The 26,937-nt window shown below is 43.4% G+C and overlaps 1 protein-coding gene across 1 annotated transcript; it reads right to left on the bottom strand.

Moving 5' to 3' along the window:
• Nucleotides 1-1,640: 1,640 nt before the first annotated feature.
• On the bottom strand, nucleotides 1,641-23,268 carry tnrc6c1 (trinucleotide repeat containing adaptor 6C1; the record flags this gene model as incomplete). The annotated part of the gene is made up of 18 exons (XM_044015770.1): nucleotides 1,641-3,486; nucleotides 3,581-3,720; nucleotides 3,812-3,885; nucleotides 4,368-4,586; nucleotides 5,867-5,977; nucleotides 6,373-6,522; nucleotides 6,945-7,121; nucleotides 7,488-7,652; nucleotides 7,735-7,975; nucleotides 8,131-8,214; nucleotides 8,488-8,607; nucleotides 8,815-8,964; nucleotides 9,250-9,468; nucleotides 9,634-9,711; nucleotides 9,807-9,967; nucleotides 11,377-11,571; nucleotides 13,350-15,902; nucleotides 22,924-23,268. Coding segments are annotated over 18 exons (5,567 nt in total), but the record flags the coding sequence as incomplete, so codon positions are not given.
• Nucleotides 23,269-26,937: the final 3,669 nt, after the last annotated feature.

Raw genomic sequence — 26,937 nt, 5'->3', positions numbered from 1 at the left:
GAGACAGGGGTGTTTCAAGGGAAGCTGCCTGGTAGTAAAGATAAGTGATGACTATTACGATGTGGGTGATAGCTGTGATTTCCTAGATAGGTGTGAACAAACATCTCTTTGTCTTTGCATAGAAATGGAAGGCTGTCATCAGTTGAGGTGGTTCTAAGCATAACTGAGTGCTCCCAGAGTTAAACATAAAGCACCAGTGTGAGTGAGGCGCATCAATATTAAAGGAAGTGTGTGTGTGTAATGAGACAACAGAGCAGAGGTTTGGTGCACCAGGATGGACGGAGAAAGTTGATTCACCATCCTGGAGTGAACCTACGACAACACAACTTTTTCCCCATTTTGATTCGACTCTTCAACTCCACCGTCTGACTCAGACAAATGACACCACGCGCGCGCACGCGCACACACACATGCACAGCCTTTCTGCTGAGATCTGCAGTGTGTCTGGCCTTGCTGCACAGTGGAGTTGTACCTCTGAACTACACAATGGTTCTGCCGCTGAGGCAGTGGGAGGGGCAGGAGAGAGGCTGAACACTGCATAATGACCAATATTAAAAAGCCATGAAATCATCATCAGAAAACAATCATGAACTAATATTATCAATTATAACAGCAACAATATCAGCAAACTTCATACAACAACAACAATAAAAAATGCACACTGGCAATTCTACGAGTGAAACCCAAGAGAAAACAAAAAACCCAAACGCATCAAGCACCTCCATCTCTGGCTAAAGTGATCTTTGCAGGAGAGAGACAGAGAGAGTGGAAGTGGGGGTTGCTGAGGACAGACTCTGGCGCAGTAGTAGTAAATTTAATACATGTGGGCCAGTTCTGAAAGAGCTGCTCTTGGCCTGGAGGCCCAGGGGGAGGAAGGGGCAGTCTGTAGAGATCCGCAGGGAGGCAGCGAGCAAGGCTGCGAGAGGGGTGAGGTGAGGTCTGCTGCGGAGAACTGCACTCCGCAGCAGGCAGGCACTCAGTGGCCACACTATCACACAGGTTGGCAGGGCCTCCAATAAACAGATGGGAAAAAAAATAAGAATGAAATGGCGATCCTCCCTGCTGGACCCAGTAGAACATAAACTCATGGAGCATTTTCCAGACACCAAGGCTAAAGATTTCAATGTAACAGTATGCAATGTAACAGTGATATTTACTTTGACAGAGAGGGTGAGTGCTGTAGGGTCCTTCCCTGCTGCACTCGTTATCAGTTGAGTTAGTTCTTTCTTTCTTTGTATTTCCCTTCACTTTGCTACCATGTTTGATATCCTTCTTGGTCCCACTGACTTGAGAGAAGAAGGACTGAAAAAGGAAAATCTTCACATCCATGTTAAGTTAAAAAATAAGTTTACAGGGAAGCCACTGAGCAGATTGCTTTTTTGTCTTTGTTTTTCAGTTTTTATGTGCCAGTGTTGCTTCTTCTTTCTTCCGTTTGTTGGCATTGAGGGCATAATGAGCTGTGATGCTCTTGCTAAGTGCTATGATAGACCAACTATTCACAAAATCTTTGCTTTATACTTTTATACCAATGCAAATTTGGGCAAAAGGGGAAAAAAAAGTCTTGAGGGTAAAACCCAGGCTCATCTCATTTTGGTTTGATGCATTCTCATCACACACGCACACTCTCACTCACACACCAAACACACACACACACGCACACACACACACACACACCTGTCCCTCCCTCTCTCCCAAAAATAGTCACTGGCATAAATGTGGAGAGTAAGCTGTCTGAAGAAGTGCTTTGTGTATTTGTCCTTGTGGTTGAAGATGGTTCAAGACCAGCTTTCTACTCTCCTGAGTTCACACTCTCCTGTGAGGGGAGATGATGGGTAGTAGTGGCAGTTTTAGGGTGGGGGGAAGGGGGCTTGGTGGGCCAGATAACAGTTTCTGAAGTTCAATCATTACTTATAGTCTCTTCTCTTTCCAAGAGAAGCCACACCACGGTGCTTGGACGGTAGAGTCTGTGGCTTGTATTGCACGTCACTTGAAATGATGTTTTGCGAGTGGAGTGGGTGGCGGTGTGGGAGTGGGGGTTCGCTGACAACATACTGTTGTGAAACAGTTACGACTTGAGGTTTTCCACTAAATCAGTAAGAGGATCAGAGGCTGAGACCAAACTGCGAGTTCCCCGCAGATGAGTTGAGGTGCACTGAAGTGTTTTGTCTCTACAGTTCCACAGTAATAGCAGTGGTTCTATATGTCGGCAGTCGCATCTGCAGCGCGACAACCCCTCACTAATCTAATCCCGCCAGGTACGATCGACAGACACACTGTGAATAATTTCATTTCGTAGCTTTGTTTGCAATGGTTCAAGAAGAGAAGAAAAACAATACAAAAATAAATGGCTTGAACAAGGCAAACAGAGTTGCATCATTCCCTTTAAGTGAACTGAGGAACTCAATCTGCTTGCAAAAAATGCCAAATGTGTTGTGAGCTGTGGTTGCTCCTGTTAAGCAGCAGCAGCAGCAGCAGCAGCAGCAGCAACAGCAGCAGCATGTACTTTCCACTCAGGTTTCATTGGCTCAGAAATAAGGGTGTGCAAGTGTCCGTATGCTTCTTCACCAAGTACAGAGTGAATGAGGATAGCAGGGCAGGAAATAGGTTAAGGCTAATATTAGTGCTGAGAGAAACAAATGTTGAGTCTGGACCAGCTGAAAGTTCAACAACCACTCTGATTGAAAGGGTTTACTAAGGGAATGATGCCTTTTTTCGTGGATCTCTGAGGTGCAGTATGATTGCCTTGAAAGGCAAAGAAGGATTACGCAAGTTTAAAGATGGCAGCTTCTTTTCTGTAAAAAGTTCTCTTTCGTTGTTGAGTGAAAAGACTACTTTCCTGCGCCTCCAAAAGTAAAAGCTGAACACTGTGAATCTCTCACCGAGATCTCTCAATCTCTCACCGAGATTCACAGAACTGCAACTGAAATGTCATTCAAAACATTGAAAAGGAGCAGAGGAGGTTGACACGGGTGAGCAGCGAGGATGTCGATGTCCTCGTCTTGCTTCTCCTTTTTCGCGTTACTCCCACACTGATTATCTCCACATTGATTTAAAAAGACTTTTGCTCCTGTTGGTGTTTGTTAAGCCGGGGCTCTTCTGTCCTACATGGACTCTCCACTCAGCAGGTCACCAGGCAGCAGCGTATTGATTGGGGTGGGACTCCCCATGACCCGTCCTTCTTCTCCACTTGGGGGTCCCCACAGGCTAGAATACTGTTGCACTCCACCCCAAAGCAACTCCCCACTCTTTGTTCCGCCTGCTCCAAGGCCACTGCTACTGCTGCTGCTATTGTTGTTGTTCCAGTGGGGTGAGTGACCGATGGGATGAGATGCTGTAGACCCTGTCCCACCCATCCTTGTCTGATTGGCGCCCGGAGTGGCCTGCCAGCTGGTTGTTCCACCAAGCGACTGGCCCTGTGCAAAGAAGCGATTCACTTCCTCCTCCCCAGCAAACTCTGCCAAGATGGTGGTGTTCCCAAGCACGCACCTACACAGAGATGAGAAGAATAACATAAACATTAATGAGTAATGGCTGACAATCCAATAAACCCAACTTTGAAGCATATCATTAATGGACATACATGTGCAGGGACTTCTGTGCCTTGGCAGCTTCATCCTTGGAGCTGTAACGCACCACAGCATTGCCCTGTGTCAGGTTGAGGTGGAATGTGATGAGGGGGCCATGCTGCATGCACAGTGTGCGCAGAGTTGAACCATCAATCTGAGAATCGAGAAATGCCATTAGCGGACAGATACAACAGATACAGTTCATTTTCTGTGAGGACCAAATTCATCCGATTGTAAACCATTACCTGTGGAGTGAGGTTCCTCAGAACCAGCCAGCTACTGGTCCTGGTGGAGGTGTCTGTACTCCACGTGGTACCTGCTGTGTATCACAAAATGTACACACAAAAGGCAGTGATTTGTGAGCACAAATCTGATTTACTAAAAACCAAACTCTGTCATTAAACCTGTATGGGTGGTGTCAATTTATGTAGCAAGAAAAAAGATCAAACCAGAGACAGTTGACAGTTACTCAACCACAACCTCAATGTCCCAGGGTGTAGGCAACCTTCAAAATTGGCTGTGGTTGTTTGACACATCTAAGTCAACTTCATAACCATACTAACAGTCACACCATGCCTCTTAAATGCTGTGTCTTAGGAGTAAGCCCTGACTAATTTCAGTTTTTAAGCAATCATTTTTTATACCCTGTATTTTCATGTTAAGGACATTAACATTAGTATAATATACTAATGTAGGTCATACATATATGCATATCCACACATCTTTGCTGCCACATGATCTCCAAAAAGTCCCAACAGAGTTGCAAGACTGGTAAATTCGTCATCTAGTGAAAACGACTACCTGTGGTGTAAGAGCTGCTCCAGCCTTGAGCCAGACCCAGGGAGTTGCCCCCCCATGTTGAGGAAGGCTTGGTGTTAGTGAGACCAGGTGGGGGACGTGAAGGGGCTGTGGTGCTACTGCGGGGGCCCTGGGGGACCTTCCAAAGCTCGTGGGACAGAGAAGCCTGGCTATGAGAGATGGGTCCTGCAGACCAAGTAGATTTCATCTCTGACAGTTTACCTGGAGGCATAAGAGGGAGGAAAAGATTGGCCCCTCAGAATCAAGTCACTGAAACGCACACAAATGCTGGAGAGAGTCCTGAAGAGAATAATGAGGACTTAAGTGAATTAAAAGAATTTCAAATTTCCTGTTTTTACTATTCTTCAAAAGCGTCACACAACAAAAAACACACACCAGGAGAATGGTTACTTGGCTACATCCACACTACTGTTTTTATTTTAAAACCCATCTGCTATGATTAAGCCTGCCATTCAAACTACCCCAGGTTGTTTTGCTTTGAAACCTCTGCTACTGAGACCTTTGTAAACAAAGATGCTGTTAAATGCAGTTCACGTCCTGACTGGCAAAGCGCGGATGGGCCTGGGTCACACTTTCTGCATTCACATGGCTGCACAAATCTGTTACGGTCAGTGTACTGTCATCATCCACCCATTTTTACAGTGGTCTGGGTGGACCTGACATGGATGAACACGAGTCTCACTGCAAGACCAAACCATATGTGATGATTGAGTGAGCTTCCTCTAACTGTTTCCAGTGCAGCTGTCAAAAGACACAACAAAGATGAATGTGACCATGGACGACTTTGATATATGGAGGTCCACTGGTACCCAAACATACAAGGACATACAAATGAGGCAGGAATACGAATATGCTTGGCTGAAATGGACCCTTGTTTAATATGAACGGAACTGCAGCCATGCAAAGTGGGTCTACACAGACATGGAACACAAAGTATGACACGTTAATTGTCACCTTTACTTTCAGCTCGTCGTTAACATTAATATTTCTCGTTTGTAGTATTGCTCTTTCTGAGCAAACAACTACAGAGGAAAAAAACTGACTTCTGTTTACAGTGGCGAGCACATACCCACATGAATAGCTGTGTGATACACATTTTCAGCTGTTAGTATGGCCACAGATTACTTGTCAGAGCTGAAAGGGCCATCTGGACGCAAACCATTTTAAAATGAAAATAGTGCTATGGATGTAGCCTCAGTCTCCTTCCAACAGTCTCAATAAATCAAGGGGAAACAAGCTATAGCTGCCAGTGTTTACACGCCTCATGCCACACATGAGGAGGAAGGAAAAACACCACCAACAAGGGGGAAATTGCCACCACATGAGTGAACTGAGGGTCATATTTAATCACGAGCAGTGATGATGAAGAAAAGATGGGGCTCTTCAATGTTACAGTAACAGGAGGGAGAGGATAATGCTGATATGCAGCAACTGAGCCACTGCTATATATAAGGTGGGGGGGTTGTGGATAAACTATGTACCTGCATCGTCCGCCTCCAGGGAGGACAGATTGAATGAGCTAGTGTAGGCACTGACTGGCCAATCAGTGGAGGGAGGCAGAGCCTCGATCTGAGATGAAGTGGGTGAGGAGCCTTAGCCGATGACAGAAACACAAACAAATAGACAGACACAAAGAAATGAGGAAACAACAGCTGAGAGAAAAATGTAAAGTAAAAATGCAGAAGAAATGAGGATAGTAAGCTCGCTCAGAAGAGATTAGAGTATAAACTGGTAAATGACAGAGTTTATAGAGGTAAATAAAAGCAGGAAAATGAAGAACTAAGGAATAAGAAGCAAGCTCTCTGGTGACAGCAACTGCATGATATTGTCAGATCAATTTACTGGTCTCAGATTACACAGGTACATGGCTTTTGTTTCATTTAATTTGTTTTAAAAAAAACATGGGGGGATGATCATAATTACTGTGCTGTTGCTTGGACATAGTGTTTTACTGTTCTGCGACGGTTTCTCTAATGCCTTTCCTTACCTCCACTCCTGTCCCGCAGCAGGTAGCGGTTGACATCTTGGATGTTGGTATTGATGGTGGGCCCACTGGGGACACTGCCTGGGGTCATATTGGGGTCAGTCTCAGGGTCGATATTCTGGAGGCCCTTCCATGGCACACCAGGGCAGAACTCTGTGAACCAAAAATAAAACATTTGCAAACTTTTTATCTGATTATCAAGAGGACATCAACAACAAACTGACTAACCAAATGAGAGTAATAAAGATCGTCCATAGTCTTTGGTTGTCACAGTTACTTATATGGTTATTATTATTTATTTGACTATATGCACGGTCTCTTCCTGGTTTTTAATAAGCCAGCCCAACTATTTTTAGTAAGCTGTCAGCTAAAGAGGCAGAGATGTTCAACAGTCGATGTCTGCAGAAGTTACCAAGAGTGTTTGGTAGTAATTAATTATAGAATTTAGTGTGCAGTGGAATGCAGTATTGCTCTGCTGCTTTGACAATAGTTTTAATCTACGGACATGTGTATAAATTTAAGTTACTCAATACCGTTCAAAAATTACAGAGCTCTGATTTCCAAATATTCCTAACCTGGAGGCCAGTTGATATTGGACCCATTGGCTATCTTGTCACTGTTGCTTTTGCCCTGTCCCCAGCTGTCTGGGGGGACCAGGGGGCTGGTGGGAGAGTCTGAGCTGGACATGAGGTTGTATGGACTGTAAGAGTCCTCCAGCTGTGGGGGCTTACCAGGGGGACCCAAGTTGGCACCTAAGAGAAGCAAACAAACAACCAAACAAGTGAAATCAGGGAAATTTGAGTGTCAGTTTATGTTAGGCTTTCTTTGTTCACATTGCTTTTATTCCAACAGTCTATGGCAAACTGTATTTATATAGCACTAGTCTGACATTCACTCATTCACAATCCAGTTCAATATGTCTGATATTCAGCCAGTCCAGATAAAATAGATTATGGTCCAAGTCTCCTGGCCTGATGTGGGCAGGACAATAAGTTATGTGGTCATCTTCAACACAGTTTTACATCTTGCAAATGTACAAAGAAATAATATAAAATGTTGTGTATTGGGAGAATAAAACACTGCCATATAATAAATACAGATGCTCATTTGTTTCTCACCATGCTTGCCCAGGCCGGGCTCTAGGGGAGAGGAGTTACCAGAGAGGCTTTCAATGGAGTTTGGGTGTGTCCACTGTGACAGGCGTGATTGGGGCTGAGGGGGTTCCTTCATAGACAGACTTCCCACGTCCATGCAGTTTACATTCATGTTTGGATTCAGTCCAGCTGTAAAGAATTACAAAAGAAATGAATGTTATTAGCACAAGACCACAAGAACAAGTGCAGCATTAGTGTGAACGTCACTCACAGAGAGAGTAGTGGCTGTAGGTATTGGGAGATGACTGCGGCTCTTTGGTCTGCAGATCAGGGAGACCTGGAGTCTGGGGGTGACCTGGAAATGATTCCAGGGTGGATTTGACCCCACCAGAGTGTAGGCCAGAGTGGGAGGGTGGCGGCTGCTGTTGCTGCTGCTTAATCAGCAGGGCCTGGGCCAGCTGACGCTGGTGCTGCTGGATCTGCTGCTGCATGTTATTGATTGTACGTGCAACCTGGACAACATCACAATTATGACATATTTAGGATTTATGATATACAGGTGTTGCATTTAATAAATAATAAACAACTGAACTATTAAACTGTTTGTTAGACTGATCGTTTTACAAAAAACGAGAGAGAAGTGAAGTGGGGAAATAGGGAAACCTACTTGCTGCTCTTGTTGTCGAATGGGACCAGAAACATTGCGCTGAGCCTGCAACATCTGCTGCTGAATTTGTAAACGCTGGTATGCCTGTGTATCAAATAAAAGCATGGTTTTAATGTCAAGAGATGTCATGTCAATGGACCCAGTTATACTTTAAATACATGAAGAAAGAAGAAAAAAGAAATGTAATAAAATGGCTGTCATGTAATGAAAGCAGATTTACAGTTCAATTAGAATTGACCTTAATGCATTCAGGGCTGTTCATCCAGGATTTGTGGTCAGTATGCACCAGGTGCTCTTCAGGCAATATTATTTTTATAATTGTTAAATTATATCATAACCACAGTGAATGGGACTCACCAGTTGCAGCTGGTAAAGTTGATTCAGAAGGGTCATGTGTTGAGGGTTTATTGGTGAAGTTAAAAGTGCAGGATTCAGACCAATGTTTTTTGCTGCAAACTGTAAGAGCTGTGCTTGAACCTTAAGGAAACCAATTAAAAACACATTATTTCAATAAAATAAAAAATGGGGAAAAAAAAACATATGTTTATGCATAATCTGCCCATGTATTGATATAACTTGTTTAAAGAGGCCTAAACTGATATATACAATAACAGGCAAACTAAGTAAAACATAAAATGCATCTACATACTATACATATATGTAAGTATATGTGTGTGTGTGTACCTGAGGGGAGAGAAACTGAGGCACTTGAGCACGCAGACTAGGCTGAGAAGAGCTGAGATGCGGCACTGGCGGCTGAGGAGGCTGCTGTGTCTGCTGCATGGTCCTGGCTTGTGCTGCTCCACCACCGCCAAACATTCCACTCTGCATATGCTGGACAAAGAAACATGGAGACAGTCAAGAACCAAACATCATCTACTTGAGTCGAGCATACAGGCCAAGTTGACCAGAAGAACAAAAAGAGTTAAAACCTGCAGCAGACAGTCACATGTTTGAAATAGCTGTATTTTATATTACTTATTATCTTATAATAACTTTACTTCATATTTTTTGCAATGGACAGCAAAAAAATTGTAAATGATAATTAAATAGAATTTTTTAGACCAAACATGCTGCTATTTTCCATGTTCATTTGATGAAACTGATTGACTGGCTCACCTTATCCATGAAGGGCAAGCGGGGGTCTGCTGAGGGGTCTTTGGAAAGAAGCGGAGGCCGAGGGCAGGTCATGGGCTTGTTGATAAGCCCGTTGTTGTAGTCGTGGCCAGATATCCCCATTCCCCGCTTGTCCAGCTCTGTCTTCTTCTCCAGCAGGGCACTCATGGCCTGGTCCAAGTTCATGTTGTTGCTCTTCAGAGCTTCCTCCGCTGGCTCCCTCTGGAGGACAAAAAATATAGTGACAGTGGCAACCGTCATAAACTCCTCAAAATATATCTTTTGGAGGTTTGTTTATTTTGTTTGCGACAATATATTGCTTGTTGTCACAAAGGGCCTAATGACAAATTACAGTTTAACATGAGCATTGCAGTCAACTCAACTCACAGGGAAGCCCATGTCTGTCAGCTGTTTGATGAGACGATTCATGATCCAGGCATCTTCTTGCTTCCCCAGAACCTTCCCCTGAGAGAGATGATGATGGAAAAGTATTATAAACACATAATTTGTTTACATTTCATGTCCAGAACCATAAAATGTGTAATTTGTAAGTTTCATACCTTCGGTGGGCCCTTTTTGGGAGCATTGCCCCAAGAGTTACAGGAGTTGTTCTCCTGGGTGTTGCTGTTCCATAAGTCTCCTTCCTCAGCATCCCATTGGCCCCCCGACAAGCTCAGCTCCTCGCCTCCACCTCCCCATCCTTCTTGCATAGGTTTGGGAGCTGAACAGACAAGATGTACTTGATGGACTTTGAATTCAACCATTTAAAACCACTCTTCCGCTGACTGAAATATCACATGGCCACTAGGGGTCAGTGTAAATCTCTTATGGACATTTGCCACCTCAAGAGATTGTCTGATGATATGGCCATTGTTGGGTGTGTATCTAAAGGAAATAATCCGGTGTACAGGAATGTCATCGCTGACTTTGTCAGGTGGTCTGAACCACATTCACATTAACGTCACAAAGACAAAGGAGACCGTCACTTTAGCATAAGAGCACCTCACATTACACTGGTGAACATTCAGGGTTTGTACATTAAGATTGTGGATCAATACAAATACCTGGGTGGTCACCTCAATGACAAACTGGACTAAACAACAAAAACAGGCATCCTGTATAAGAGGGGCCAAAGTCTCCACCAGCTGAGGAGACTGAGGTGCTTCGGTGTCTGCACGATACTGTTAAGGATCTTTTATTACACTGTGGAGGTGTCCGCAGTGTTCTATGCCATGGTCTGCTGGGGCAGTGGATGTGCTGAGAGCGACAGGGAAAGACTGTATAAGCTGGTTAGGAGAGCCAGCTCAGTCTTAGACTGCCCTCGGGACTACACTGAGGAAGTAGGTGAGAGGAGGATCTTAGCAAAGCTGAGATTTATCATGGGCAACACCTCTCATCCCCTATGTGGGAGCTTTTAACAGCTTTTTCAGCAGCAGACTGGTGATCCCACAGTGAAACACGGAGTGCTTCTGCAGGTCATTCATCCCCACTGTCATCAGACTGCACAACACCAGCTCTGTTTTATAACACTGTGGAACACTAAACACTGTCAAAATGTACTCTGTAATTGCATTACTACAATTCAGTTTTTCATTACTCACCCAGTCTCTCATATCCCTTCTCAACACGCGTATATTTTCTGTGCAATAATCATGTGCCACTACAGCTCTCCTGTTCTGCTCACTTGCATAATTAATTAGGTTTGCATATAATTAAGGTGTTAATTAGGTGTGTAACATAAAATAGGTTTAGGTTTTTTGCACGCCTGTTCACCCTTGTTCAATTTTTTTTTTTTTTTGCATTTGTATATTATGTATACTTCATACTTATGTATACTTCATACTGCTTATTGTATATCATAGTTTTGTACCGTCTGCTACCAGCCCTGCTGTTGTAACAAGTGAATTTCTCCAGAGTGGGATTGATAAAATCAAATCTAATCTTATTTAATCTAAGCATCTCCAGTATTCCCATGTGTGATGTCCTTGATTTGACACATCAGGAGTGAATTACTTTTTAAAGCAGTGGAGTGCCATTTAATTATCATTATCCCTTAAAAGGTTTATGCACTTTCTTTTTTTTTTTTTTTATTAGACCAATCTATAAAACCACAAAGGTCGAGCTACTTACCAGGTTTGCAAGATGCAGATGTCATAGCTGGGTTGCCCCTTCCATAGCTGTCTTGGTTACCGTCTCCCCAACCTCCACAGCTCCCAATAGGTTTGCCCCAGGCAGATGTCCCATTGTCTACGCTGACTGGAGAGGGTGCAGGTTCCCCCCAAGAGCTCTCTGATTTTGTGTGGGAGTTGGGTATCTCTCCCCAACCTGGACAACACACAAGAACAGCAGCATGTAAAAACACTTAATAATACATACAACAATATTGAAAAACATTAATTGTGTCAGATTAGGGATGTGCATGAACATGATGTTGATTATAAAAAGACACATTATTCATGCTTATATTCAAAATATACAAAACTGTTTTTTGTCAACAATTGCAGTGATAAAAATACATTTTCTTTCTTCTCCAATGACAAGATATTTTGCAGTGCATTGTTACAATGGTAATATATGCAAAAATATTACCATATGTGGGGGGTTGGGGGTGGGGGGATGGGAATATTCGTCAAAACATCCCCAGTGTGTGTCAAACAGCACTTTTGCTTCAAATACTCACCCCTTATTCATCTGTGACTCTTTTTATTAAAAGACAGAAAGCATTAAAATAAAACTATCTATCTCAAAACAATTACATAAAAAGCAGCTTTGGCTCACTTTTCATTATTTGTATTTCATAAAAATATCAGGAGAACTGAAGAATACTGTGCCATTTCAAAATTTGAGGTTATTGTGCTTCCTGTGTTGTGTATTTAATTTATTAGCAGTGAATTTGTCAAACAAATATTAACAGCAAATTATGATACACTGGGTCATTTGTCTTGGTTCATGTTAGCATTATTTTGTGCTCAATTATAGTATGTGTAATTCATTCTCTTACTCTTTAATTAAAAATTCAGGACTTAATACCATAAGACTATATCATCTTGACTTCAACTCTTGTTTTGGCAAATTGCATCTTACTTACTCTCTCATATGAATTTCCTGTTTATGATATAAACTTACTTAAGCCCATTTGTGCCCCTATTTAACATAGTCACCTAATTTATCCCTCTGCTTTGGAGTATGAAATACCAGTCGTACAGAGAGACAGAGACTCGAGCTTGGCTTAGCAAGAAGGCAAGGGGAGGAGATGCCAAGTGAAAATTTGGCACAGCTTGGTAACTATTGGCATAAGAGAGACAGTGCTGTCTCTAGGCATGTTGCAGTGCCAGGTCCAGCTTAGCTCACTCTCCAGGGAGAGGTCAAGACCTAAGGTCTGCTCTAAACTGTATTGTAGAATTGACCTTTCTGGCAGGACTGTCCTTGGTGATGCATGAGTTATCATCTTCCATTTTTAACTCACTATATGCACAGCAGCCAGCAAATGCCACTGTGGAGTCATCATGTGGGGTCAAATGGGAAACAGCAGGGTGGGTCTAAACCCTCTCAATTCTCAGGGACAATGTTCCACATCCTCCCCTCATCTACTGACAGATGGTGGCTCCAATATAATCACACACTTCCTTATCTAGCTCAAACTGTTTCTGGTGAATCGCTATGAGGCACTTTGTAAACAGCGTTCTTGTATTTCCTTTGGGTACGCATGTGGGGCTTCCAGGGTGACCCACAAAGAGGTGTCCAGTGTTATGAAATATGAGGAACCTCGTGGGGTGCCAGGTCTGACACTGCTTAACTCATTTGGATAGCTAATAACATGAAAATATATAGAGGGAAAACTAGGTCAAGAATTTACCTTTAAGTGGATCAACAGCTTGGAGCTTAACAGTGCAGTGTGTCAACAACCTAACCATGTCTCTTTTCATGTTGACACCTTTACATTGAACAGGGAAAAATAATAAATATTTGACTGAATTAATTTATGTTTTGATCTGAAAGTGAATTATGACAAAATATGTAATTGTAGCTATATAATATTTATCTATATTTATGAAAGCATATTACCAACTTGGCTGAATTAGACAATTGAAATTATAGCATACCTTGCTTCCGTTGAGCCATCAGGGGACTCCTGTTGTGAGATGGCCCAGGCTGGTGTTGGACAACAGGATCCATGGTCCCACTGGCGGGCCCCGGGTTTTGGGAGTTTTGGCTGTGGTTCTGTAAAGGTGCAGGTGGCCCATGATATGGGTGATTATGAGAGTGAGGGTGGTTGTTGTTGGGGCCTGGGGGATTATTGCCTCCACTGGTAACTTTAGCTTGAGACGTTCCTGGATTGTTCCTGTCCCACAGGTTGACCGCCTTGTTGTAGGTAACAGGGTCACCCCAAGCTGAGGTTCCATCATCTATCTCCATTTTACGTCTGACTGAAGTTGGTGAGGGTTCTTCCCAGCCTGTAGCCTCAGTGGTGGACTCTTGCTTACTGCCCCCCCAGCCTCCACCTTGTTTTACTGAGTCTGAGCCACCCCAAGAGCCTATGCTCCCTCCTCCACCACCACCACCACCACCACCACTACCACCACCACTACCACCACCACCACCACCACTAGGCCCATCCTGAGGCTTGCCACCCCAACTTTGAGGAGGGCCACTAGGACGCTGAGAAATTGGTTCCCCCCAGCCACCATTTCCTCCAGCTCCAGATATCCCTGAACCTGAAGCAGATGTTCCCCAGCCTCGAGGGTTTTCCTTCCAGCCACCAGTGTCTCCCTCCCATGCAGGATTAGTGGGACTCTTTTTACTCTCTTCTGGTTCTCTCCAGTCCCCTGTGTTATTGCTACCTCCACTATTGCCCCAACTGTGGGATGGTTTGTGTTGCTCTCCCCAGCCCTGGGGTGTTGCCTTGATGTGAGAATCTTCCCACCCACTTGACTTATCTTCTCCCCAGGACTGGCTACCATTTTTGGGTACACTGGGGACAGAGCCTCCTGCTGGAGCCTTACCCCAGCCACTGGGAGTGCCCGGGGGTTTATTAATGTTGGGTGGCTCTCCCCAACTAGTGCTGGGTGATTTGGTTGCTACTATGCTTCCACCCCAACCCGAAGCTCCCTGAGAAGCAGGCACATCATTTTTACCCCCAGAGTCAGTTCTTTGAGTGGGACCTATGTTGGTGTTGGCAGCCATCTGGGCATTGTTGGGAGTGGTTGGGCCAGAGCTCCATGACTCACTGCCTACACCATTTTTGCGTTTAGTATTATCCATATCCCAAGAGGTGTGCTGGCGAACAGGGGTCTGTCCCCAGCCAGTGTTGCACAGCACCCTGGGGTCAAGATCCTGGGCAGGCAGCAATGGAGCTGGATTATCTCGGGATGAGTGGTCTCTATGTTGGGGATTTCCTTCCATGCTGTCACTGCTTCCTTCACTGGCACCAGCTGTGCTCACAGCTTTACTCCAAGGACTAGCCTGTGGATCCTGCGGAGGGGAGCTGGGGGGATCCCAGCCTCCCTGGGCTTCTTCAGTGTGCTGCTTTCCCCATTCTCCACCAGACTGGTCACCCCAGCCTCCAGAGTTTCCTGCTCCACCTGCTCCATGGCCCCAGCCAGAGTCCCATCCAGGTGCTTCCTTAGATGAAGTTGCCTTAGACTCAACACTGTTACCCCATGCTGAGCTACAGTCGTCTCCATTGACCTGTGGGCCTCCTTGTGGTAGCTGGCCCCTGGAACTCAGACCTACAGGTGCATTACCCCAGCCAGGCAAGCTGTGAATTGGGCTGGGGGGTTCCTGTTTATTAGTGTGATTTGGTCCATCAGTTTTAAGGTTCTGAGGTTCTGAACTGAAAGACACATTTGTGGATGGGGATGGGTGTGACTCTGATGTGTCAGAGGTCATTATATTACCCCAGGCGCTGCCAATGCCTGAGGAGTTGCTGTTAGTGTTGGCTCCAGTACAGGTACTGGTCTGGGATGGTGGGGGGCCAGGTGGATTACAGAGGTTGGGTGTAGTTTGAGGAGGTGAAATGGTGTTGGCCCCCCCTGAGCTGCCTCCCCCTGTGCCACTTCCATCATGCCCCAACATGGGCCAGGCAGATGGGTTGGCATTAGGGTTTAGGTTCAAGTTAAAGTTGGTGGTGGAAGATTGTGAAGAAGAGCCCCAGGCCCTACTGCCTACTCCCCCCACTTGACCATCATACTTCCCTTCATTCCCTACTGAGGACTGGGAGGGGCAATGGGAGGTTCCAGGTCCAGATGCCCAGCTGCGATTAGCTGCGACCTGACCAGAGAGCATGCTGGTTGCAGTAAGACTGGCAGGGTTAGGCCCGCTGTTGGCCTTGCTGCTTAGGTGGCTGGCAGAGAAATGGCCTGTCTGGCTATTGGCCCCAGTGGCCATAGTCACTGTACTGCAACTACTATTAGTACTGCTGTTGCTGCTGGTCAAATGACCAGGGTCAGTATCCAAAGGGCATCCTCCAGGAGGGACCTGGCTCTGGCTGAGGGTTATAGAAGGCCAAGCCTCTGTGTCCTTCTGGTCAATGATTAGTTGATCCCAACCACTAAGAATTGTAGAAGATGCAGCACTTGTGGCACTCCTGTTGGCTGGCAGGTGTCCCCAGAGGGGATTATCATACTGGGCTCCCTGGCTGCTCTGTGGGGGCAGTTCTTTATGGGAGGAAATAAAAAGAGGACACAAGCATGAGCAAGAAACTGAAATTAGAGCAGTCCAAGTTATGTTCACCCACCCTCATTACACCCACATGCACTTCGTGAGTTTATTATACCTTGGCAGAATGTGAGGAATCTGCTTATTTGTATAGACACTTCACAAGATGCTATACAAAAGAAAATAAACACAACTCAAACTGAGTGCAAAAGAGAGGCTAATGACTAATATAGTAACAGTAACATTTCAAAATTCATACAATACACACTTCATTTAAACTATATTTATTATACTTTCCCACATACATTTCAAAGATACTAAGATAAAAGACAGCACTGACGGGGCAGCTGTGTCCAAATAACTAAACTGAACGATCGGGAGTTCAGCCCCTTTTTCTCCAGCACACTAGTCAATGTGCCCTTAAGAGCTGAAAATGAAAATTCATGACTGCAATAACATTGGGGGTACGGGTAGGCATGTATGATCATCACTGAAGATAATATTCAAACTCACAATTGGCTTGTAGTCAAACTGCCTGTGCTTATTTCTATCTAGAAACATATCAAATTCATAATTTTAAAATACCATATTAAAACATTTAGATTTCTCTGTATTTGCATTCAAACTAGAGAAAGTAATGGATTACATCATTTACAAATAATTGACATGAAATCTAAATTTAGTATGTTGCAGAAAATGAATCAAATAGAAAACTGAAACTGTATCACATGCAAATTCACCAAATCACGTACAATTTGCCACATGATGTTGGAGGCCATTAATAATAAGCAGTGTAACTTCCGTGCAGCCAAGTCAACCTCAATTTCTGACACCTAAAACCCTTGAACTCTTGAATTATGATGTCTGCTTGATAGGAAGCACGGCTCTAACTGCAGTCTCCATCTGCTTAGTTTTTCTCATGCTCCCTTAAGTTCCAGCATGCATGAGGATCATCTTGTACAGTGCAAAATCAGGACTGCTGCACTGATCAACCAGGCACCTCCACACATTGTCCCTTTTCTGCATTCTCTTGTACCGCAGCTGCTGTTGTTTACATACACTTTCACATGCGTGCTAAGTTTGTCTACAGATACTGTATCACAATGGCATGAGGGAAGTGACAACCTTACTTCAGTGCTGGCAACTAAAGTAAAAAGGGGGAAAGGGAGAGAGAGAAGGCAGAGAGAGAGAGCAGGGGGAAAAAGAGGGCACTGTGTTTCTGACACACAGCGCTGTCGTTCTGAAGCGTCACTCTACCGAGGAGTGCAGGACCGCCATTTTCTCAGTCCTGAACTAAAGCCAAAAAGGCTCTGAGCTACCGTGTATCTCTCCTTTACTGCTTTAAAAGCAATGATAAACACAAAACACGAGAACTCAACATTGCATGCACTCAATGCACTGCGGCTGCTGCTTTAATGTTCAAAAGTGCTCAGTCACACAGTGTGTATATACAAGCCACCAAAAACAACACAGAAGAGGCAGACGAGAGATATATACAAGGAGCTTAAGGAATAAAAGAGTGTGTGAAATACCTGTGGAGAGGTGCCTGCCAACCATCCTGTTAAGAGCTAGGTTTTGTGCAATGCAGTGACCATCCTTGTCTCAATATGTCTGCTCAGCTCGCCAAGCTTCTGAGGCTCATTTCTGAAGTGCTGCCAAGAAGTTGCAAAGCTCTTGCGCGGCATGAGACAACCCCCCTTGCCTTCCTCACCCCTCATGCTTGGTCCCTCCCACCAACACTGCTCTGGCTGGGTTTCTCCTCTTCTATCTATTGCCTCACCCTGGCTTTATTTATATCATGCTCTATTCCTATCCTAACAGAGGATATACTCTCTGTCTGAAAAGGACAGAAGGAAGGCTAGTTGGGGGAGGGGACGGTAGTACTGAAGAGATGAGGTGATATTGATGGTGGTGAGAGGTTAGTTAACAGCTAAATGACATTACCTGGAGACTTTCATTATGCGCTCACAAGGCACAAGATAAAAAACAAAACAAAGGGGGCATCCCTATCCATGTATCTTCCATGTCATTAAATATTTAGCCAAGACCACTTCATCTGCAATTAGCACTGCCACCCACAAAGCCTTTTATTTAGGCAAGAGAGAAAGCACGAAATCCCCCTCAAAAAACACTGCTGCACCTCCGGTGGTGCTGGATTGACAGTTGTTGTTACACATGCACATTTATATATGAACAACCACATTATGAGATCACGTGATGTAAAATATCAAGCTTTTGTCTGATTGGTCAGATGTGGAGTTATTATAAGCAGTAGGATCATATTTCTGTTGGACAGATAAGTGTCTCTTCATATGGGAGTTTTCTTTTGGCACAGAGTAAGTATTCATCTGGTCAGAGTGAGAAATAGGGGTAGGTGATATGATCTCAAACAATGTAATGGAGGGTGGGTAGTGGGCTAGCCATGTTGAGGCATGGTTTGATGACAATATGGGAGCTTGGCAAAAGAAAAAGAAGAACAGCATTTGCCTGAATCAAGGCTGGCATTGTTTACAAATGATCCCAACGCCCACCCAACAACACAATAAGTCAATGTTTGGTAGAGAACAGAGTGTCTTTATGGCTGAGGCTCAGCCCCCTGTACCTCTCCACTGAGAGGACCTGACATGCGGTGAGGTCATGCCATGCAACTAGACAGCCACTTCCTCACTCATGCATCTCCTGCATAGGAGAAAACAGAAAGTATTCAGGAAGTATTACTGTCTAATACTGTCTGAAGATCATCAGATCATGAGAAAAAACGTCTTTTCTGCTTTCCTAAAGTCCTCCATCATTTTTCATTTTACATGTCGGCATGTAGAGACGTGTTTGTGTATGTGGTCATAGTGGTAAAGATGAGGTAGGGACAAAGGTGGGGCAAGTACGGCTCAAGAGGAATTAAAGTACAAACATAAAAGGACAGAAAACTCGTGGACAATGAAGGACAGTGATTGATGTGAAGATGGAAGGAGGAAGTAATCTAAGAGAGCTGTGTGGGCCTCAGCTGGACTGATTCTGGCTTAATTAAGTCCCTATGGGGCAGAGGCACAGTGCTGACAATGCATGCTGCCAGCCAGATTAACAAACTTTCTGATGGGCACCAACACTCGATGACGTTGTTTTGGTACACAGTTGCCTACACAGTCTAAATATGAGCTGACTCTAAACACATAACCAGAACAGCTGAATAAAATTATTGTGTATATGTGTCAAAAATGGAATGGATACTGAAACCAGGTATTAAACTGGCTAATTTTGAAATACTGCAGCATCAGTAGGTACCACCATTAACAGTGCTGACAATGGTATTGAACAAATTAAGCCATTTGGCTATGATGGATTTTGGTTGTTCCCAATCGTGAGGAAAAATCTGTGTCTCTGTCAGAACCCATCGGTGAAGAGGGGTGGGGTTAACTTTCACTGCCTTTCTTTCTCACACACATACACAAGAAGCAGGAGCCTCATACAGAGACACAGACATGTTACACCCGCAGAGGAGAGAATTACATTTTTAAAGTCTGGTTATATTTCAATAGGCTTATGTTATGTTTATAGTCGTTGCCTCAAGGGCAACAAGACTTTTGTTTTTAAAAGGTGGTAATACGAGCAATCTAATCAAACATTTAGCTTAAGTAAATCACATTCATACGGAAAACTGCACTATGATAAACAGCCTGGCCCACTATGAGTCAGTCTGCATATTACCTTATGCAAACATGAGTTAATAGTAACCATTAGTCCATTAAACCAGTTATTCAGAAAATAGATAAATATGTAATTAATCATTTTTTTTGATAGAGTCCAAGCATAGCCACATATCCAACTATAACATTTGTAACATTTTGGTTAAATTGGTTCTAGCTGACAAAGACAAGACAAATGTTCTATAAATAAATATTTTATTCTATCACTAAATTATACTTCAAAATGACTGCTTTGCAATAGTGCTGTTAATCGATTAACAGCAATACTCTAGGATAAACCAGGTCAAAGGCTTTCTCCAGCATGCTAGTCGTAAAATAGCCAGCTCTCTCATGCCTCCTCCACATGAAAGGGCACTGAGGTATAGATTGTTTGCCAAGCAAAAGGCAACATTGGGGGAAGACTTCAATAATGGTAAGATTGATGGACATACATCTAGTTTGTGCAGCCTGACTAATCCTGACTGCCTCAGGGCCAGTAAGTGTGAACTGAGGTGTTGGTATAGTGGAAGAGGAGAACACATGTGCATCAGAGAACAACAAACACTGAGCAGGCAGGGTGAGATGGAGAGAGTGATCGAGCCGTGAACATTTGTGGTTAACGGAGAGCTGATGTTTAATCACATCACAAGATGTCCCAGTGCTCTTTGAGGGGATTCCCTAGACTCTTTTACAGCTTCGGCAGTCAGGTTACAGAGCAGATCAAGTTTAGCCTGCATACACTCTCTGTTCACCACCAGATGAGCTATTAGCACATTGGCTAAAACCTTCTTTTACTTGATGAGGCCTGTTTACATGAAGATGCTTTGCTGTTGTCAGCTTCTTTGGTACATAAGACCTTGATCATTACTTAATGGCCTTTAACAGACTGGTCTAGAATAATACACAGAGGAGCAATATAAATCTTAAGTGATATTACCAACACATTGTAGGGCTACAAACAAATGTTTCGATTAGTTTATATTAAATGTAAAAGGGACTTGATTGCTGGGTGCATTATTGCCACCAAAATATGCCCTTAATGTGCAAAGATCAATGGCATAAAAAGACCTTCCCTGTGTTATGTAACTAAATACACTTGATGAGAAACAAAATCAATTCTCACTGAAAAGGAAACCTTTACACCTGTCACAAACATTCACCATTAAAAGATACCAATGATTGTTGAGAGTATTGCCCTGAAGCAGCGATACATTTTATGAAAGTATTAACTACAGGCAATTTTTATTTGACCTAACTTTCAAAAGAGGAGACCAGGGTCGGGTAAGCCAGGGTGACATGAGGTGGAGGTGGATGAGATAAGAGGGGCAGGGAAGGGAATAAATGAAGCTAGTGTGCTTATACACTTAGCTATTCTCAACTAATGAATGGAGGTAGGGGGAAATCAGATCATTGGACAAGGCAGTTGGGACAGAGTGATGTGTGGGATTACCGATGGTGGTCTGTCTGTACTGCTGCATGTTTTACAAAACAGAATCAACTTTGTTTAAACAGATACATGAAGCATTATGAAGGGGAGGCTGGTGAGTTGCCTTGAATGTTTAGCAAACAACTTATCACTTGGTGCACATGAAACCCTCCCAGTGGACTTCTATTTTGCTTTCAGTCTTGAAGGTTCTACTGTCCATTGTTCATAAAGTAATCGTTCAGTTCACAAGAAGCAAAGCAAAGTGAAGCAGGCCTGCCAAAGAAGGGCGGAGAGAAGCAGCAGTTTTTACCGTAAGCTATGAGTCACTTCAGCCCACAGTACTGGACCTCTGCCACGAGCACTCTCTCCTCATTTCTTTCTTTCCTTCTCACTTTCTTTCTATCAATGCCAGGTCAGGCCCACTGAGAGGCCCAGCCAACTAGCTAGCTCCATATTGCTCCTCCTCCAACAAACAGGGAACACCATGGAGCATGTCAGCAAAGCAAGAGTAGGAGGATGATGATAGAGAGGAGGCAGAGAAGAAGAAGGCAGGATATACAACTCAGGATATACAGCTCTGTCACCATGGTGACAGAGCTGTATTCATATTGCATTGTGAGGTTTGATGCTGCTCAGACATACACTTCTGCTAAAATGTGTTTTTCTCTAGACAGTGAGAACTGCCCATGTGCCCTTAAAAGAATTTCAATCACCATTATCAAAGTGGAGATAATTATAAAGGAACATGTTTGTACACTTGGAAAGACACAAGAACCTTGTTTAGTGTGACATAAGGAGCTCCGGGAAAGAAAATATACTCAAGATATCAAGCCTGGATTTATTCTCCACACACTACCCTTTAACAAATCTATTCCCATTTTTAATCCACAGCCAGACAGAGGCAGAATGGAACTTAACAGCAGCACCTGCAACAGGTAGAGAACTAAAAAAAACTGAGTAGACGTAGCTCTTGAAATGAGATAATGCCCTTAAAAAAAAACATTTGCAAATGTTTTTAATCATTATTCATCATTAGGTCAGTAACTCTGAATCTCAAGGTCCCAAAACAGTTGTCATTCACCGCAACTGACAATTAAAAAAGAAATACATTTAAACTCTGGGTTCAGATTCAGAGCAATATTATGTGTTAAATGGTGCAAATAAATAAGTCAATTTCAAAATTGAAAAGTGAATACTGACAGCACTTCAGATGATTGTGATTGTGCATAAAAAAAAACTAAAATTGGACCAAATGAATTGAGGGGCTTCTTACAACAAACTAAGCCAGTGAGAAATTATTTTTCACCAAAGTTTAAACATCAGTAAAAACACAACACTGTCCAGTTTTCTGAAGTCTTATTTCAGTTTCATTGTGAAATATTGGCAGGACCTATTGTGCACAACTTCATACTGAACAGTCCTGGTATTTAGTTGAGTACAGATGATGATTTTCAAAGGCAAACCCTATGTCAAAAGACAAATGCACCAGATTCAGCAGATCAGCATATGCATCCAGTGTGGACCTGGCCTTGGGTCTTGGGAGTATGAAGTACCACTAATTTTTCTTATGTTCACAAACGAGAAAACATCTCTGCATTTCTCTGTGTCAACACTGCTGTGGAAAAAATGTACTTGTTTGTACAAATACCATATTTAAACTGGCACTTGAAAAACCTGATAAGGACTTGAAGCTTAAACTGATAGTTCAGACCTTTTGAAGGGTTTGTATGAGGTACATTAACTAATGTCTTACATACACAGTTGATTGTTGACTATATTCAAGTACCTCATACATGCCTGTGTCAAAAAACATGTGCGACCCCTACAGCTTTAGTTTAACATTGTGGCCAGTCAACTGACCTGCACAGTCCAAACATAAAATTCGTAGGTGCTGTTTTGCAGAGAGGTAAATACCTGTAGGAAGGCTGGCTGTGGAGATAGAGGAGCAGGAGTGTATGGCTACAGCCGTAGCAGGTTCAGTAGTGTAGGGACGTCCTGTGGTGGTGAGAAGCAGACTTCCAGAAGGCAGAGCCTGACCTCTCTTCAACAGCTGCTTGTGCTCCTGCTGGCGGAAGCGAGGGGGCACCTCTCTGGATGGGTAGCGCTGCTGAAGCAGAGTCTGGGGCTGCTGCGTTGTCTGCTGCTGACCTCCGGAGGGAGCATGCTTGCCATTGCCACTGCTTGGGGCTACAGACGGGGCGGCACTGTGGCTGATAGGGGGAAGAGGAGGAGTGGGGTTGAGCTTGGCAGAATCTGTCACTGTGGAAGTGGAAGGATGGAGGGGTAGCAGGGATGGAAGATGGGGGGTACACAAGCATTAGGCAAAAATAATTACAGACTAGTTATTGATTAAGTTTATTGGCAAAAAGAAGTAGGATTCCGCAAATAGCGTATCGGAACCAATAAGAGCATTTTCTAACAAATCAGAAATTGAAATTGGTCATATTTTAATATGATGCCTAATATGTTTTTATTCCCTCTCTTTTGAGACTCCTCTACCACTGGAGTGTTCTTTCTCTCTAAACTTCATTCAGGAATATTATTTTCTATGCTTTTTAAAAATTACCAATCACTTAAAAAACATGTGTACTCATAGGCAGTAAAACGATTGAATCAGGGGACCAAAAGGCTGATTGGGACATGCCAAAAAAGAACCAGTGTATGAAACTTTTGATTACTGCATATTTGAACCTGTGTATTTTGAAAATGTTAAAAGGTTGAATTATATTACTTGGCCATAAAGTATACAAATAAGGCAATTAGAAATATAGCTTCAGTCTTTTCTGGAAAGCTGCTGGAAGCCACTGCTTCTTTTCAAAGCCATGGTCACTTTTGGATGAGCGGAATAAGTCAAACGAGGCGATGGCTATAAATGCAGCAGATTCACAGGCTTGATTTTAGGCAGCGGTCAGTCTAAACACATGGCTGCTCTTTGGAGAAGCCAAGGGCTGTAATAATCTCAGGGTGGTACTGTAGTAAACTTTGAGCCTTTTGGAATGGCCAAAACACACAGCACTCAAATTCTGCTATGGTACATGGTCACATGGTACATGGAGGGAAAGTGTTGAAGAGGTCAAGTAGAAGACAAGGAATTTAGCCTGCTGTGGAGTGGGCTGCACATAGGGCTGAGAGATAAAACAATTATGATATATATTCACGATAGAACTTTTCCTCCCTTACACTTGATATATAGTCAATAGAACTAACTTCATCCCCATATTGACAATGACAATGAACCATGAACCATCATGAAGCCAGGTTGACGCACACCATGTAAGACAAGCAGGGGGAGGCACGCGTGGTAATGTATTCATGACTGCAGCCATGTGGACCAACACGCCAGAAGTTAGAGCAAGATAAAAGAAAAAATGATGACAGAAAATCTTAATGAAACCTCAAGCTACAGTGTTACCGAAGAAGACACCTGAAGGATCATTCCCTGGAGAACACACACTGCAACACTTTATTGTCTGAGATGCAAGTGTGTGGCAGTGGTCCTCCCTTTAAAGCTAACATGATCTGCACCACAACCGCATATCATAGCGTCTTCTCTATCTACAACAAAAACGGGGATATCACATACGCAATTGTTTACTTTAATGCCAAAGACATGATGCAATTAAGCATAGTCAAAAACAACAGACTTTAACTGCTGATAAAAGTAATTGACCCTTGTTAACAATTTGAAGTAACAAACATTATTCTCCAACAGGTCTGCGAAGAACTGCGAAGTGTATCTAACTTTGTTTCCGCGTCACGTAAACAGGATTCCCAAGGGAAAAAAAACAATCCAGACCATTTTCCTGGGAAATTTAATGATGAGTAACAGGAAAAAATGATAATGATGACAGATGAGATGCACTTCAGATGTGAACACTAATGAGATCTGTTAATGAAAACTTCACAAGTAAAAAGATGCTCTCAAGAGAGGGGGAGTTCATCAGTGTTTTTTTAGAGGGACACAGTTGTGCTGATGATTGTTGTTGTTTTTTGTGTTAAATGTTTTAAATAATTTAGTGAGGCCATAGAAACTTCAGATTCACCCAGATCTGGGTACTGTGAAGAAGAGATGACAATTCATTTTCTTTGAAAACAATGGGAAAAAGGGCCACACGGTGGTTTAGTGGTTAGCACTCTCGCCTTGCAGCGAGAAGACCCGGGTTCGAGCCCCGGTTGGAACAAGGGCCTTTCTGCATGGAGTTTGCATGTTCTCCCCGTGTGTGCGTGGGTTCTCTCCGGGTTCTCCGGCTTCCTCCCACAGTCCAAAAACATGCAATGTGGGATTAGGTAAATTGGACACTCTAGATTGACCGTAGGGAGTGTGAGAGTGAATGGTTGCTTGTCTCTATCTGTGTGTGGCCCTGCGATGGACTGGCGAACTGTCCAGGGTGTACCCCGCCTATCGCCCGATGTAGCTGAGATTGGCACAGCACCCCCCGCGACCCTCTGGTGGAGGATAAAGCGGTTAGATGATGACTGACTGACAATGGGAAAAAACAAAACAGAAGAAGCCAAAGCTGTGAAGTGTCCTCAGGAGGGCAATAAACTGTGACTGAATGTGGAAGTGCAAGGTCAGAGGGCACCACTAAATCAAACAAGATGATTAGCATGAGGTCATAGAGTGACTGCTGGGCGCCTAATAGGGCAAAAAGCACAATGGATAGTCACTTCAGTGCATTTCATTACGTAACAGAATAAGCTGGTGTAAGGGAATGTAAGCAGGATGCAAAAAAAATGTGTTAATAACCTAAACATGCTGTACAGGAACAGACCCAAACATCAGCTGACGAGACATAATGTGCATTGAGCCAAAATGGTATTTTAAGTTGTTGCTGGTCATAAATACAAGGCAAGGAGGAAAAAAAACTGAAACAGCAACAACTGAGAGAGAAAGAAAATCTTTGTGTGGCCCAAATGAGTTATAAGGAGCAGTGCTTCACTTCTGGCTGCCATCCCGAGTGTGTACAGTGAAGCAATGAATAACTTGCAGACTTGCGGCCAGCCCGACACACTGAAAAACAAAGAGTTATGTAACGCTGAGGCCCACGCTCAGGGGAGAGGACAGGATGGTGTCATGGAACATACATTTGCACAGACAAGTAAATACTAACACACATATTGCAACTGTTGGTGTTCTTGTTTTTTCTGTGTATGTAAATAAGTCTGTCGTGGGTTTGTTTAAATTCCCTCATTGCTGTAGCCTAAGTGGACCATTGACTGCACATCTGTCTAAGGATCTTCCTTTCACTGCAGGAATCAGAGAGAAACCCTAGAGGCGGAGCTTACTTCTCAGTGGATTTCTCTACATCTGCTCTACTTCCTCAGCTTCTTTTGCTTCAACCATTCCCACCTTTGTTGCTTCCCTTTCTCCTACATGATCTACTCTGATTTACTATTATGAGTATTTAGGGAAGCAGATGCACATCATGACTCCTTGTCAATACTCAATATTGATTTTAGGAGATGAGTTTCTCTGTAAAACAGAACACTGTGTTTGCGCCACAATGTATAAAAATAGTTATGGAGGTGATCGTTTTACAGTTGGGACTCTGATGCGTGACGTAGTTACTTCTGGAAGCTGGGGGAGGGGAACAGTCACTGGCTTCTCTGTCAGCCAATCAGAGGGAAGAGACATAGAGCGAGCAGGAGGGAGAGTGGAAGTGGCTGCCAAATGTACCAGAGGAAGAGAAGGAGGTAGAGCAAGGAGAGTAGGGCTGAGCGATATGGAGAAAAATATTATCATGATCTCCTTTTTTTATTATTTGATATCTATATATATCACAATATAATCATTAGCTTGTCGTTTCCCTTTTACTCCGAAGTCGAACTTAAAGATAGGAAAAGATTATTTTGGTTTAAATAATTTAAATTCTTATTTACAGGCTCCTCAGCTAATTTATCAGCTATGGTCCATAGCTGATAAATTAC

The sequence above is a fragment of the Solea senegalensis genome, unplaced genomic scaffold (assembly GCF_019176455.1).
Source record: "Solea senegalensis isolate Sse05_10M unplaced genomic scaffold, IFAPA_SoseM_1 scf7180000013851, whole genome shotgun sequence".
Classification (NCBI taxonomy): domain Eukaryota; kingdom Metazoa; phylum Chordata; class Actinopteri; order Pleuronectiformes; family Soleidae; genus Solea; species Solea senegalensis.
This window is presented reverse-complemented; position numbering and strand designations above follow the sequence as displayed.